This window comes from Nuphar pumila, chromosome 4 (assembly GCF_984573655.1).
Source record: "Nuphar pumila chromosome 4, dmNupPumi1.hap1.1, whole genome shotgun sequence".
Taxonomy (NCBI): Eukaryota; Viridiplantae; Streptophyta; class Magnoliopsida; order Nymphaeales; family Nymphaeaceae; genus Nuphar; species Nuphar pumila.
The window spans coordinates 20,361,029-20,378,248 of NC_143252.1; the positions used below are offsets into that span (position 1 = coordinate 20,361,029).

Below are 17,220 nucleotides of genomic sequence, written 5' to 3' on the forward strand. Positions count from 1 at the left end.
TGGCAGTGTTTGCGTAACTACGATGAGGCCTGCCGAAACACTTTGTGCTTCGTGAATTCTCATTTTTTCTTGACACGCAAACACACCCTTAGGTATCAAACTTTTCATGCCCTTTAGCCAATCGACCGAACACATCTTTTTGTTATAATTTCTTTTTTTGTTTCGCTTCATCTAATATAGATTAGTTAGAAAAGAAATCAATTGGGCGAGTGGCAAGGAAACGAGAATCTTTTTCTCCCTTGATTTAAGTGCATAATTAGGATTGATGACATTACCAGCAGTTGTCAATTACTGCCCACTATAATATGAGAGAGAGAGAGAGAGCATGGAACCACTGAAGTATTTTCATGGCATTTCACAACATTATCAACCAGACCAAGGGCTTGCCTTCACCACTTGAGGGTTGGCCGATTTCAAGCTTTTCTTTTTCTTTTTTGTTTTCAAGGGAATGTGTCTATTATGATGGTGTGTGCGACTTAACCATCCAGCTATATCATCTAACCCTTATAGATTCGTAGTATTATATCCAGAAGTTGACCATGATGCATGTTTATTACAAAAGTTGCAAGAATAGTTGGATTATTGTACTTGCAATGTGAGAACTTGTAATGTAAGTCAGGTTCTAGCCAGAAACTATAACCTCTAGCTCACAAAATAATTGAATATGAATAAACCAGACATTGTAAAATGCAACAATCAACACTCTACAAAAAGGATGAAATGTAGCATCTTCCATCTCCCATGTCCAGCTTTACACAGACGATTGTTGTTTGCCAATGTTGGCACTTTTGGGAATGTAACATCAACCATCTGCTTCACTCAAGATAAAACTTGTAACCATCCCCATCATAGAATTTGTTTTGGAACACAACCCAATGAAGCCTCAAAGCATGCAGGAATGCACTCATTGTTTCCATCACGAGCAAAACGCCAGCAGTTGCAGAAATAAAAACAATGGCTCCAATAATAAGGATAAATATGTTGTTAAACTTGCAGAAACACATCATTATGATTCAGGCCCCATACTGAAAATTTGAGATTGAGATTAAAAAAATAAGCAACAAACTACACACCCCCATGCAAGAAGCAAAACCTTCTCATAGATTACACTTGACAATTCTCAGTGAGCGAAACGTCAGAATTTTCGATAATTTTTTTAAGAAATAAAGATGAAATTCATGTTTCACGTTTAGTTTGAATTTCAATTTGGATTTGGATAATTGCAATTCTAATATTGGATTTCAACTTGGATACATGAATCTTAGATATGATAATTGGACCCATGAGATGGGACACCCACTCGGTGTGGGACCCTCTTGGAATGAAAGTCCAAGTTGGGAAGGACTCAAGCAAAGTCCAAGTCAATCCAAGAGGGGGGAGACGTCCCCACTTACTTTCCTTTTCTCTCCTACTTAGCCAACCTAGTAAGTTTTTATTTCTGCTCGACAACTTTCTCGAGTATATTTTTATGGTTGAACTGCTAAATTTATCTGGTAAAATATGATGATTGTTATTGTTGAAAACAACTACATTAGTTTAAATTGTTAAATCAACCAGAGTAGCATTAGTATGTTCTTTGCTCAAATAATGTGCATTGTTGACTTTTGTGAAAAATGCCATTTAGATAGTTGTCTAAGATAAAATGTGATGATTTTCAGTGTTTTTTCTATACAGGGTCATAAGTAGTTAGTAATGCCTTGAGTAGGGATGGCAGTGGACCGGGGGAAAGCGGGGCCCCGCCCCGTTTGGACCAGGGATGAAGGGTATGAAACGGGGATGGAAGCGGGGACGAAGGTTAAAATCCATCCCCGTTCAGGGATGGAGGCGTGGATGGACATACACTTTTCCCCGACCCGACCCGTCCCCGCCACGATCCCCGCCTCATCCCCGACCCGACCCGTCCCCATCACTTTTCCCCGCAATATCCCCGCCCCGCCTCATCCCCGTTTGAACTGGGGATGGAGGACATGAAACGGGGATGAAGGCGGGGGTGGAGGTTAAAATCCATCCCCGCCGGGGACGGAGGCAGGAATGGAGGTTCTAATCTTGAGGTGAGGCGGGGGTGGAGACCTTGTCCCCCGCCCCCACTGCCATCCCTAGCCTTGAGGTGCTTTACATTGAGTTAAAGACTGGTATTGTTGAAGGATCTTTCTTCTCAAAGGCTTGTGCTAGATGAAATCTCATTGAAAATGAGGCAATCTTATTTACAAAGCTATTCTCTGCTAAATAATGAAATTAGGTAGTCCCTTATAAATACATAGGATGCTAGAAAGATGAAAAGGCTCCTCTACTAACACACACAATGATCAACAAGCAGTCTCTTTTGTTATAACTTTGCACTAGTTTGAGCTGCATGACACTGCATTTTATTGTCCCCTGAAATCAAGAAATCTTAAGGCGGGGGTACAAAATTTGGTTGCTGAGTATCATAACATCCCCCATCCTGGCTGATATCTTAACATTCAAAAAGTTTAAGATTCAGTTAATTGGTCTAAAAGATTCTAGTGGGAAAAGGGAAAGAGCGAGAACTGTGGGTGTATGTGGCTATGCATGTTGTGCTGCCATGCCAAGTGACACCTGACAATTGCTTGTGATCGGCTCTCAGTGCAAACACTTCCCAGTAGATCCACTCAGAATATACTAAGTGACGAGAAAATACCAACCAGATTGATTGAAAGCATCAGAACCTCAAGGATTCTCCACCAGTGGCTCACTTTTAAGCTAGAGATAGGAATGAACAGATTCAAGAAAAGATCAAAGTTGTGGATAGAAGGAATCATATGAAACAAAGTATTTGCGAAGCAAAGAAGGATGATTATAGAAATAAATGTAGGCTGCTGCAATGCAATTGGGTGCGGACTAATTGATGCTAACTGTACGCATGAACATATTCATCATCTCTTTTAGTTAAATTGGGCCATTATGTAATTTTGTTAAAAGAGAATTATGGTCTTGTTTTCCACGTTTTTTAGTGTAGAAGTTTTTTTGAGATGAAGTTTTTTTTGAGAGGAATATTTTTTCAGAATCATGCAAAAGTCGTTGGAGATTAGGCAACTGTGTTTCATTTGCTCGAACCAATTGGACGTCTAAACTGGTTTGTTCATCTGACGATGGACAGCTAAACAGGTTTAGTCATCCTCTGGAGACCGGATAAATCAAATGCCGAATAAACTGAGATAATCGTCTAGTGTCAAACCGCTAAACTGAGATAGCCATCCATGGTCATACCGTTAAATTAAGATAGTCATCCAATGTCAGACCGCTAAACTGAGATAGTCGTCTAGGGTTGAACCGCTAAACTAAGATAGTCATCCAGTGTTGGACTGCTAAACTGGGATATTCGTTCAGGGTCGGGCTGTTAAACTAAGATAGTCGTCCAGTATCGGACGGCTAAACTGAGATAGCCGGCCAATGTCGGACCGCTAAACTGAGATAGTCGTTCTATTGTCCGATAGCTAAACTAAGATAGTCGTCCATTGTCAGATTGCTAAACTGAGATAGTCATCCAACGAATCCTGTGTTTTCTCGTGTTATCCTCTTAACGTTAGTATTTTGAGCATCTTAAAAAATTTGGGTGTCTATACTACCATATGATAGAGCCTTAAGCGAGCTTTGAATCATCTAAATCTGCAAATATCTTGCAACTTGTCTGGTAGAGTTTCCCAAGTCCTGAGTTGATCACTTAGTGCAAGTTTGTATCCACAGAAAGAGTGTGGCTTCCATGGGAACACACTGAGCCCCATGCGTTTCCACAGGGCACACAATCTCCTGTTGAAGCACGGGAATCTCTTCAACGAGGCCCTTAAAATGAAGTCTCATCGTTTCTGTAAAGAAAGGTTCCACGAGGGACAATGCATGGAGCCCTTTCTGTGGCATACAAACATGCCTTTCAGTGAACAATGCTGCTGTAAATGTTGAATCTTATGTTTATTAGCCTGTTGCCTCGGTTGGTGGAACATGCTTTAAGCAAAAGAGCAGAGGCTGCCTTTTTTTTCAGTTAGATGCCGCTTAATCTATGTGGAGCAGAGTAGATATCATCAGCAGATCTTTGACAATTTGGCAACCATGATTTTCATTGAAACTAGTCAGGTCGCCAAGTCAATTAATTAAACCAATGGTTCAAAAGGCAATGTATCGCCAAGAGTTGTGGGTTGGGGTTGGTAGGAGAGAGAGGCTATTATATGAGGTGCATTAGCAAATTTAATAATGTGAATTCAAAATTATTTAGATTAAGAACTATATTTTTTTAATAATACTAAAGAATTTAAAAAGTGTGTAGTTAAATAAGGTTTTATTTATTTGTATGTTTAAAATTTATCTATTTATAGTTAATAATGTGAAGACATGATTTTGCCGATTAATCACAATTAACAATTTTACAATTAATCGCAATTTGATGAGGAGTTCGCATGCTGAGGCTGATAAATTTTTGCTTTGATTAACCACGATTTACCATGAAGGGCAATATCCAAAGAATCCCCAAGGATGAGAGAGAGAGAGAGAGCAACTTTTTTCCTAGCCAAGTATTGATGATCAAGGCAATTCGCTGTCCATATTCAATCATTACTCAATGAAGTAGCATGGCTTTGCCTAACAACCCCAGATTGAATGGAAAAGGAGGAAAAAGAGGGGAAATAAAAGCAAAAAAGAAAAGCCAAAAAATGACAAGCGATTTTACATTTTCCAGGTAATGTTAGAACTAGCAGGAAACAGCTAGTGAATTATTGATGCATTCTGCCTCTTACTATTGATAGATTGCTTGGAAGAATAATTGCTCAATGCATCAGAAAATATAAGGTACAAATTTTTCTCCACTGAACCTGCAATAGTGCACCTGAGAGAGAAGCTACGAACAAATCTTGTGAAATGTTCAATATGCATCATATTCAGGGACACCACGAGAAACAGATTATTATGCCCATAAGCCAAAAATCACATGACACCCTCCTTCTGCAATATATAATCTATAGCATCTCCAACATTGTCAACTACCTGCATGAGAAGCATTATCATTGTAAATGAATTCACTTGATAGCTCTCAAGCATCTGCTAAAAAATTAAACAAGCCCATAAGCCTTAAGTGAAATTCACATAGTTTATGTGGAATGATGAAGATGACCCATTGCAACAGTTTCACTATGGATGACTGCTTCCTTTATTGCTTTTCCAGCTTTAAAAAATATCAGGCATTCAACTTTAGAATGTTGCAGTTCCGATTCTATAGCACAAATTTACAATGAATCAATTTAATTTGACTAGTCAAAAAGAAACAAGCCAAAACTGTGTCTAGACTGAATTTTGAAGACTGTAGGGTACGAGTACCTAGCAAAAATCGGACTTCAACTAAACGGATATCAGAAGAAAAAAGAAATTGGGTTTCTTGCATTCAAACTTTGTTCAAACTGAAGCACACAGCAATTAACGGTTATCACTATCATGGTAGCCTATCTCATCCTCCAATCACTCTGGAGCTCTTAAAATTGCAAATTCAAGATTAATCAGAGAAAAATCAGCCAAAATTGTCAAGTCAATTCCTCATAAAATCGTGATTAATCAGCTATCATAAAAAACATGATTAATCGGCAGGAAAAACAGGTAACCTTAGCATATCAAATCTCAATGAATATGATTTCCTCTGTTTAAATATATTTATTTGCAAACATGCTTAATTTAAATAACAGAGAAGCTTATACTCAATATATGTATTTAAAATAGCAAAGTAATTTCATGCAAACTCAAAACCTAATCCTCATTTTTTGCGATTTTCCAAAATATGCCTTGTTCTGTAGAAAAAAAATTATTTATGACGACTTAATCATGGGGTACATGGCACAGGTTCAACTAAAGCTATCAGCTGGCCGGATGGCCAGAACTTACCAATATAACATGTAATCAGTCACAGGTAATGTTGGGTCAAAGACATGGAAACCCAAAACTAGGCAATATAATTTAAAATATATATATATAATATACAGTTTATTGAACCTCAAAGCTAACCTGAATTTGGATCGGGTTTAGAAAGATGCAAACAAAAAATTAACATTTTATATTTATATACTGAAATTCAAGTTAGATTAGGTCTGATAATCAACACAATTCGACCCTTGACAACCCTTAGGTTCCATGCTCTAATGTTACATCCACCAATGGCTGAACACAATAATATAGTGAAGTAACAAAAGCAACCCTGAGATTCATGAAGTTTAAGTGGAATGATTGTTGAAGCTAGCGAAACCATTCTGTTTGAACAGCCAAGAAATTCCAGCGTCAAAGTCACAGTTAATCACAACTTTTGGTGTGTGAGCTTTTGGCAATATGCTATGTCACATAGGTGCGGGTGTAGGTACGGGTGCGGGTGTGGCGATGCGGCACTTTAAAAAAACTTGGGTGCAGGGGTGCAGGGGTGCAGGGGTGAGGGGGGGTATATATATATTACCAGTTTTAAGTTAACACTATGTGTATGTGTGTGCATTTATGTATTTATATATATAATATAGATAAACATGGACTTGATTGGGGTTAACTGAATCTACTTTTAGATAGAAATGAACCTCAGTATGGTTGACTTCACCTAACACAAAGGAAGTTGTGTCTAAGTGTAGCACCCGCCTGGGTGCGGGTGCAGTGCCCTGTTAGAAGAGTCCGTGTGACAGGCAATATGGTGATGAGCTGTCACAGGGACACAATTTTGATGGCGTGTCCCTGGTGACGAGTGAACACGCATGGACAAGGACACTGATACGTATGGTGAATATTTTAATATTATTTAATATTTTTTTAGTTTTATTTCAAAAAAATGTATTTTTAATATTAAAATATCAAAAAAATAGTTTTTTATTGATTACAAAATTAAAAAATTCAGTGTCCTCATGTCCTATGTTTCAAAAAAATTTGAACTTTCGACTCGAATCCAAGTCAAGTGTCCTTGTGTCTAAGTGTCATTGTGACAGGCAGTGTTGTTAAAAGCATGCCTTGCCTTAAGGCGAGGCCCTCTACACCTCAAGCCGCCAGCCTAAGGCGTGATAGTAATAATAATAATATTAATATTAATATTAATATAATAATAATAAGAAGAAGAAGCATTTCTTTATTTATTTGCAATTTTAGATATTTTTTATAGTTTTTTTTTAAGTTTTCAAAAAAAAAAGTTGAGGCTTACACTTTACACGTTGAGGCTTAGGCCTCGCCTCAGTTTTAGGTGGAGCACCTCGCTTCACCTCAATGCTTTTCACAACATTGGACATAGGTGATGAGGTAAGTGAAAATTCACCAGTTTCTCATCACCGACATACTTGCCACAGTTCATTGACGATTTAGTCGATTAACCACTGAGACCAGTTACAGTGATCAGGCTAAGACACATGAATTACAACCATGCATGGGCCCATGTCTTTATCATGACATGGATGAATTGTGGTGGTTAAATGCAACTCCTACCATCATAATAGAGGGGCCTGGGGTTCAAATCCCACTAGGTTCCATCCCTCAGCTCAAGCTATCACTGGAGAAATGAATGAACTGTGAAACAATCATGAACAATCCACCTTTGCCTGTGGAATAAGAACAGTTAACCTGTGAATTTTGTAACTCCATTGCCCATATACAAAACACAATGAATCAAAACTGTTAACTAACTTACAAGATCTGCTGGGAACTGAGGATCATTTTGTTTTCCCTTGAAAACCCCTGTCCTTGTCAAAATACTAAACCATGGATGGCCAGCCTGCAATAGAAATTTCAATTCTCAGTTGTTAGTATGGTACTTGGGAAAGTAAAGGGAATATGTCCACCAACGTCCACCAAAATCTATTATTTGACATATGTGACTCATAAAGCAACAAAAAATGCTGAATTTGATTTTTATGATCGCAAAAATTGGCTAATGTTTGAAATGAAGTGCCCCCTGTGCCATGGACGAGATGAACTTCATTCAGCAGGTTCGTGTTAATACTGCATAATCCAGTTAGTCTGTTCCAGCTGCACTTAAGTTTGATATGTACAGACCTGACTGATCTCTTACTCTGGGGTGGGCTGTCTAATTCAGAAATCCTTATACATGCAAAGAAAAATGCATAAGAGAAGCAGATGAACCAACCTGTTGGGCTCCATCGATGTCCACTGAAGGATTATCCCCTACCATGTAGATGGTTTGGAATGGCTGAGATCCAATGCTACTACTGTTTCCTTTGTATAGCTCACCATCAGAAAAAATTGGAAGACAACTCAGTATGTTTTCTGCATTTCTGAAAACGGATGGATTTGGTTTGCCAAAACACGTGTACTCAAGAGCGGTGCCATGAATTCTGCAAGTTGATATGATGAGCATGAACAGCCTGTTTCAAGTTCAAAATATGCCATATTTGAACAGTCAATGGTACTATACTGTTGCATCCTAGGAACTTGCCTATTGAAAATGGACTCCAGTGCTATTCGGTAAGCACCCATTCCAAGACGATTTGAAGGAAATACAGCCTACAACAACATTTTCCATTAAACTGGTCAACAAATGAAGAGATTAAACTGGTCAACAAATGAAGAGAATCCCTTTATGTGGTAAATGAGCAAAAACTAATGCAGAACTGCTAATCTCCAGCCTGGAACTTTGACCAACCTGGTATTCAAGATCATCATTCGCAAAAAATAGAGGCGGCTGATGGCCATTTTGCCCTCCAGGAAGACCCCCAGTCCTCAAAATATCACATAGTACCTGCAATTGTCATGTACTACAATTTAATTTCAAACATAGTGCTGCCTAGCACCATAAACCAAGGTTGTACGTATTGTACTGTATCTTATGATACATATCGTTTCTATGAAAAAAATCGATACGATTCATTCCCGTATCGTACGATACAGCGTCGGCACACTTAAAAAAGAGCAAATTCCTAATTTTTCAGTTTTGGGTTTTAAAGACCTCTTGAGGGATGTCTTATTTGTGTAGAAGTCATTAGAGAGGTATCCACGCACCCTAGGGGTAAAACTCATAAAAAATATTTACTTCGGATCCAGGTTGGATCCGACCCCCCCCCCCCCCGCTCTCTCTCCTCCCGCTCGTTCTCTCCCCCCTTTGCGCACCTTCTCCCTCCCCGAGACCCTCCCCTCTCTCGACCTCACCTGACGGAGACCCCCGACTCGCCAGCCACCCTCCCTGCGACCTCGCCACTCTCTCCCCCATGCTCTCCCCTTCAACACCCCCGGTGCATCGGCAGCCTCATCGGAGCTGCCCTCCCTCTCCCTAACGCCACCTCTCCCCCCCTACGAAATGCTCCCTAACTCCTCCCCCATGCAGCTCCCCTCTCCCTGAGCACCTCCGAACCCTGACCCTCTCGCCGGTGGGACCCGATCCACCCCCATCACCGGAGGCCCTGCTCCTTGCACTCCCGCTACGCGACCTCCCGCCTTTCCCTGGGTTCCCCTACGTTTGCCAGGCTCCCCTTTGTCGGAGCTGTCGCCGAAACTCCCTCAGGTACGCTCTTGCGACTCTCTCTTTCTCTCCCTCCCTGGTTCCTATTTCCATCAAGGGAGAGGCGCTGCCCCCCCCCCCCCCGTGACCCATCACCGGAGGCCCTGCTTCTTGCTCTCTCGCTACACGACCTCCCGCCTTTCCCTGGGTTCCCCTACGTTCGCCAGACTCCCCTTTGTCGGAGCTGTCGCCGAAACTCCCTTAGGTACGCTCCTACGACTCTCTCTTTCTCTCCCTCCCTGGTTCCTATTTCCAGCACAGGAGAGGCGTTGCCCCCCACCCCCATCACCGGAGGCCCTGCTCCTTGCTCTCCCACTACGCGACCTCCCGCCTTTCCCTGGGTTCCCCTACGTTCGCCAGGCTCCCCTTTGTCGGAGCTATCGCCGAAACTCCCTCAGGTACGCTCCTGCGTCTCTCTCTTTCTCTCCCTCCCTGGTTCCTATTTCCAGCACGGGAGAGGTGCTGCCCCCCCCCCCGCCCGTTCTTGTGTTCCCTAGATAGGGTCAGGCTCGGCCTTGTAGCCAAGCCCACCCACCCCCTACGTTCCCAGAATGGGGTCGAGCTCATCTTGGTAGCTGAGCTTACCCCATCCCCCGCGTTCTCAGGTTGGGGCCGGGCTCGGCCTAGTAGTCGAGCCCACCCCACCCCCTGCTTCCTTTTTGCTGAACCGAGCCTGGCTTAGTTGGGGCCTTACTGTCCCACTCAACTGAGTTGAGTTAGGTCTTTACCGAGCCCAACTCGGCCCCTCCCCATCTGTGACCAGTCGGGCTCAGTCGAGTCGAGCCCAGCTAACATCGGGTCCCAGCTCGACTCACCCCGATTATGGACCCGGCTCACCCCGATTCAGACTCTGCTACACGAACCTGACTCGAATGCGTAATCTTAAAAAGGATTTCCCTTGTTCATAATTCTGCAGTGCGACGAATACTTTAGCGCACCCTATCAACGCAACATACTCGACACGCACACTGAGGCACGATCCCTTGATAACCTACACTTGGAATCGTCAGCGAATCCGACAATCTCTGAGGTAGGAAAAAGTTGCACAAAGGACAGTGGACGGACAAATCTTAAAATTTATATATATATATATATATATATAATTCAAGGATGCAGTTTTGAGATCCTTATCATATTTTCTTTATGTCAGTTACTTTATCGTTGCGTTTTTACGTGCACAGGCTTCTGCTTACGCATTTATTTAGCTCGATATGTGGTTTTACATATCGAGCATTGTCTTATGTCATTTACTTTGTCGTCGTGCTATCATATGCACAGGCTACTGCTTACGCATTTATTTGGTTGAGGTACGGTTTCGTACCTCGTGCACTGCTTACGCATTTATTTAGCCGATGTACGATTGCATACATTGTGTGTTGCTTACACATTTATTTAGCCAGGATACGGTTTTGTACCCTGTGCACTTATGCATTTATTTAGTTCGATGTGCGGTTTTGCACATCGAGTCTTTCTTTATACATTATCGTCGGGTTGAAATGTGCACAGGCTTGCATGATGTAATATATGTATTATTGGTACATATATCTAACCTCGTAAGGTACGCAGTTGCATACTCTTTCCTACCTTGTAGCATGCTTGTGTTTTTACGAAAGACACGGATTTGCACATGTGCGCTAAAACTTGAAAGAAAAGGGATTTCTTACGTGAATCCGGCATTTCAAATATGCATAATTTTGAAAAACAAATTCGAACACTTGAGGGTTGCCTAATTGCAAATAATTTTTTCTCAAACCGGCATAATATGAAGAAGTGGTTACAAACTTCGGTTTAATATCCGATATGACTCGGATATTCCTGGTTGAGAGCATTGGAATATGATTGGATGGGGTTTCTTCTGAGAAACCCATACCCCTTTTATCGTAAGCGGTATAGCAAGACATGCGCCGCATGTTTGATACTACGATGACTATATGAGAGATTCGTGGCGATCTCGTATCGTGCAAAGTGCACAATGATATAAAAGTGTTTTGAAAGACCAATTCATGTTAAACTAAACTAAAATGGTAATATCGTTTCTTTCACGAAACAATTGAGTTGGGATTTCTTTTGAGAAACTGATACCCCTCTCATCGTAGCGGTATTATCAGACATGCACGGCATGTTAGTAGTACGATGATTGGATGAGAGGTTTATGGTAACCTCAAAGCGTGCAAAATGCACATTACTAAAATCGCATATAGAATGGGTTGTCAGTTAAAATAGAACCTGACATACTCATTCGTCTCTTTGTTTTCGTCAAGGGAGATGATGGGATGGTACAAAAACTTTGATAGACAGGTTGTTAACCACCACCCCTCGGGCAAATAACTCGATGTCTCCAATCGTCGGAGTTAGGGGACAGGACTATAAAAAATTGTCCTAGATGGTAGATCTCATTGACTTCTGTAGAAGTTGGATGCAGCCTTTGCTACGAATGCCTTTAGTGAATTCCCGCTCGGTCACTGGTCATCCCCTTAGGAATGGACTCAGCTAGCTGTTTGGGGTATCAAAAATACATAACATAATAAACCCCCGAATAGTCTTAGTTGTTTCTACGTTTCGTTCCTGTGCGTACCCTCAAGACAACTAATATCGAAACAAAGTTATCAGGTTCATTTTACTTATTTTGACTTGCACACCGCGAAAGGAACGATGTATATATATATATATATATATATATATATTAGTTTGGAGTCTGAATTATGCTAATTATGCTCACTTTTCGAAGACATCTGATAATATAGAAACGATACATAAACAAGATTAGTATACACATTTCTGCTTATTCTCAATTGCATATCATGTGTGAAATAAAGCATGTGTTAGTTTTGTCTTAAATTGTTATACTTGTGCACCTACCAGTTTTTCATGAAACTGACCCGTCTTATGGGTACAGGTGATGATTAGGTCGGTACGATAAGCAATGGCACGATGACGTGATAGTATCAAGATGTGACTCTTTCCCTGACATTTCGCTCTTGAGGACATTTTTGTAATTTTACATAAGAGTTTTCCTTGAAAATTTCTCTTTTGTATAAACTCTAAATTATTAAAAGTGCATTTCTTTTTAATCTATTTGGTTTTGAATGTATGGAGTTTCAAATCCGTTGTGTAAAGGAAAGGTTTCGCAAGTAATGCGTCCAAGGTCCGTTGACTTGTTATTTCAAAAATACCATTTTTCGCTGGATTAGTATTTAAAACTCTGATAAATGAATTATTATAAGGCTTTCAAAATTTTCCTAAAAAGCTACAAGTCCAGGATTTTTTGGGCATTACACTAGGACTAGTGAGAGCGATTTGAGGGGCAATCATTACACAACGGATAGGGTTTCGGTTGTTTATTCAAATAAGAGTGCATTTCCACAATTTTTTCACTCAAGTGGGTAAAGGTAAAAAAACCTATTTTTTGCTTCTTATTGAGATTTTTTGGAAGAAGATGGCATCAAATGATCTGGCATGGTAATAGGGCACTCGAATAATGAGTGAAAACCGATTGAAACTGTTGTCATATTGTTTTTTCGGGTGGTATCTCTCGGTTGAAGCATCATTTAATCGGGACACTGTTCAAGTATATATATATATATATATATATATATTTTATATGTTATATAATAGGTAATGTGCTCTAGGGGCATTTTGGTCTTGTTATTTTCATGTAAATAGTGACTGACAACTAGGGATAATATTGTATTTTTGTTGTTTATTTTATTTTTGTCTTTATTGTAAAGTGTAGGGGGTCTATATGACGTTAGATTGTTGGAACAATGACTGCCTCTCTTAAATATATATATTGTCTTTCTCCTCTTTGTAAGATAATGTTTCTCTTAGGAATTCATGCTCAATAATATGAATATTTTTTATATTTTTATGTTCCTCTCTTTAGTTCTTTGATATCTTGAATGCACTTAGTGCTTGTATAGTGCCTTTGTGATCTTGTATTTTCCCTTAGTTGGACTTGTGTATGTACATGGGAATTTTGTATTTATGATCTTATAAGCCCTTAGAGGATCTCGTTTTGTATTTTCGCATATTTCATTGCAAACATATCTAAATGTTTCAGCTTGCACGTCAAAGAATTTGTCGGATGCCGTGAAATGGCAATGCCTCAATTATTTACTGGTTTGACTCAAAGGACTAAAAGGAGGAGAAGAAGATAATGATGATGATGATCATTGATAGTATATTTTTAAAAAACTTAGTTATGATGTCTTAGGCAGCTCATAGATACATAAATGCTTTATATGTGATTTTATGGTTGTATTTTGTGAAATTCATCGTTGTTTCATGTATTATGAATTTTAAAAAAAAATCCTTATTTTTCTATTTTTATTTTTATTTTAGAATTTTTTATTAAAAATTTATGATTTTTTACGATACAATAAATATCTTATTTTGGACCTGATCGATATGGGTAACGATACGATACTTACAACCTTGCCATGCACCATAAGAGGGCCTTTTCTTCTCTATATAAAAATAAAGGTATACATCATGCATATTTGTGTTTTATTATCATCAGTTCCTATCAATGGAATGAAATCTAAACTACCTACAAAGTGATAGAATTTCATCTGTACCTGCATTAAGAGAGAAAACAGAGAGAGAGAGAGGGAGAGAAAGAGAGAGAGACGAGAAGAGAAATCCAAAGGGGGCAACTGCGGCTGTCACGATTTCTGTATATTAGAAATCGTGACCTAATGCTTTGTATAAATACACTTAAGTGTACACAGTGGGTCGGGTCGGGTCTAGTGAAATATCCGAACCCAGATAAAAAAAAAACACACTTAAAATTATACACTTATACATAAATGGAATGGATTCAGGTCTGGTATAGGATCCAGACCCGAAACACTATACACCTTTTTCACCCCCCTCAAGTTGATCATGGTTATGGACCATGCACAACTTGCCTTTGAGTGTCCAAAAACGATCCTTTGTTAACCCTTTCGTAAACAGGTCCGCAACTTGTTTTTCAGTATTGACGAACTCAGGCTCAATCTCTTTTTCTTTAACTTTCTGTCTCACAAAGTGTTGGTCAATCTCAATGTGCTTAGCACGACTGTGATGTACTGGATTGAATGACATGTTAATAGCACTTTGGTTGTCACATAGCAAGGTAGTGTGGGAGATCTTTTCTCCTACTTCAGTCAGTAGATGTCTAATCCATGTGACTTCGGCAGTAGCAGCAGTCATAGATCTATACTCAGCCTCAGTACTTGATCTGGTGATAGCTTTTTGTTTTCTACTGCTCCAAGAGACTAAATTTCTTTCAATGAAGACACAATATCCTGATGTAGACCTTCGTTCATCAGGATCTCCAGCCCAGTCTGCATCACAATATACAGTAAGCCCATGCTCATCTTTGCCATATGACTGTGGTGAGTATGTCAATCCATCCCCAATAGTCCTTTTCAGATATCTAAGGATCCTCTTAACAACTTCCATATGTCCAGTACGTGGCGCATGCATAAATTGAGATACTTGATTGACTGCATAAACAATATCAGGTCTAGTGAAGGTGAGATACTGTAACATTCCTATTATGCTTCGATACCTGGAGGGATCATCACACAGATCTCCATCATGGACACTAAGTTTGTGATGCAGGATACTCGGAGTTCCCAGAGGTTTGCAGTCTTTCATGCCTGCCTTGCGGAGAACATCTACGGTGTACTTGTGCTGAGTGAGTGTCAAGCCATGAGTTTGATTATCAACTTCCACACCAAGAAAATAGCGTAGAGTTCCAAGATCTTTCATTTTGAACCTCTGACCTAGTAAGTCTTTCACTTTTTGGATGTGGACCGCAGAGTTTCCTGTGATAACAATATCATCAACATAAATTAATAACAGAGTGGTCACAGTCTCGCTTCTGAAAAAGAACAATGAGTGGTCTAGAATGGAACGTGAAAATCCATGTTTCTGAATCTCTAGTGAGAAGCTATCAAACCAAGAGCGAGATGCTTGCTTCAGACCATAGATAGCTCTCTTTAACCTGCACACATGGGTTTTACAATTTTGTTCTTGATATCCAGAGGGTTGCTCCATATACACTTCCTCCTTCAAGTCCCCATGCAAGAAGGCATTCTTTACATCAAGCTGACTTAACTTCCACCCATGTTCAACAGCCAGAGAGATAATAATCCGAGTTGTTCCCATTCTTACAACCGGACTAAAAGTCTCATCATAGTCTTGCCCTGCTTCTTGAGTGAATCCTTTTGCCACGAGCCTTGCCTTGTATCGCTCAATAGTTCCATATGGCTTGTACTTTATCTTGTAGACCCATTTACATCCGACAACATTTTTGTTAGACGGTCTGGGAACAACTTCCCAAGTTTCGCATTCATGCAAAGCTTGCATTTCATCATTCATGGCTTCTACCCACTTGGTAGAAGTGGCTGCCTGGTAGTACATAGTGGGCTCATCTTCTTTATTGAGAGCAGTTAAAAACAGTTGAAGATCCAAGGAGAAGTTGTTATAGCTAACCCACCTGTCAATGGGATGTCGTATGCGGCTCGATTTTCTGATCTCAAGAGTGTGGGAAGGGGACGGATTGCTGATTGAAGTATGATCTGAATGGCTTGATGTCATCGGTCTCTGTCTGGAATAGACAATGCCTTTGTATCTGCCAGGTATTTTTTCTGAATTCTGTGGCCCCGACGTCTCATTGTTTTCAGACATCTCTTCTTCTTGCAGCACGCAATCTGGTGAACATGCTTCGCTGGAGCTAGCAAAAAGTTCTGAACTCAACCAAGGATAGTAAACTTTAGTTGGTATATTCGTTGCATCAGCTTTGCCATCAAAATTTTGTTCATCAAAGACATTTCTTGAGATTCTGATACGTTTGTTGGTGTGATCATAACACCTATATCCTTTGCAGTCATCTGCGTATCCCACAAACCTACACTTCTGGGCCTTGTCTTGAAACTTGTTTCTCAGGGACCGATCAACATGCACATAACAAACACATCCAAAAACACGCAGATCATGATAACTAGGATAAGCTCCAAAAAGGCAGTGAGAAGGAGACTTATTTTCCAGAACAACCATCGGCAATCTATTTATCACATGCACGGCAGAATGAAAGGCTTCTGTCCATAGGTTGGTGAAAAGATTGCTGTCATGAAGCATACTCATGGCACTTTCAACGATATGTCTATGTTTTCGTTCAGCAATCTCATTTTGTTGAGGAGTGTGAGGGCAGGACACTCTTCTTCCTATTCTGTTATCTCGAAGAAAAGAAATAAAATCATGGGATGAAAATTCCCCACCTCCATCACATTGAAAAAACTGAATGGACTCAGAAAATTGTTTTTGACCAAGGAAAAGAAATTTTGAAACAAAGAAAAGACTTCTGACTTACTTTTTAATGAAATATATCCAAGTGTATCGAGAATAGCTATCAACAAATATTAGATAATATCTGTTTCCAGACCCAGAGACAATTGGGGCGGGTCCCCACAAATCAGAACAAATGATCTCAAAAGGTTTTGAAGCTCTCTTATTAATTGAATGAAAAGGCAATACATGACTCTTGCATAAAAGACAACTGGAACATTTCTGATTGCTCTCATCCCTTTTAAGACTTTCTTTTGGAATGAGATTATTAGAAACAAGTTTCTCAATAAAATGACTCCCACAATGTCCTAACCAACTATGCCATAAGGATGGTTTATTACATTCAGAGATACTAAAAACACTAGCAGAAGAGGATGAACATGACTCTGATGAAGGCTTTGAAATCAGGTGAGAAGGGCGAA

At 40.0% G+C, this 17,220-nt stretch overlaps 1 protein-coding gene across 1 annotated transcript in view; it reads right to left on the minus strand.

Moving 5' to 3' along the window:
• Positions 1–4,460: 4,460 nt before the first annotated feature.
• Positions 4,461–17,220, minus strand: part of LOC149839585 (hydrolase family protein / HAD-superfamily protein) — a 34,717-nt gene continuing 21,957 nt past the window's right edge. Inside the window, exons 8-13 of the mRNA XM_090004898.1 lie at positions 8,612–8,707; positions 8,405–8,472; positions 8,224–8,303; positions 8,096–8,184; positions 7,640–7,723; positions 4,461–4,992 (exon numbers count right to left, since the gene is read on the minus strand). Of these exons, the coding sequence (XP_089861024.1) occupies positions 4,933–4,992; positions 7,640–7,723; positions 8,096–8,184; positions 8,224–8,303; positions 8,405–8,472; positions 8,612–8,707 (477 nt within the window). The 3' untranslated portion in view covers positions 4,461–4,932. The remainder of the gene's footprint in view (positions 4,993–7,639; positions 7,724–8,095; positions 8,185–8,223; positions 8,304–8,404; positions 8,473–8,611; positions 8,708–17,220) is intronic.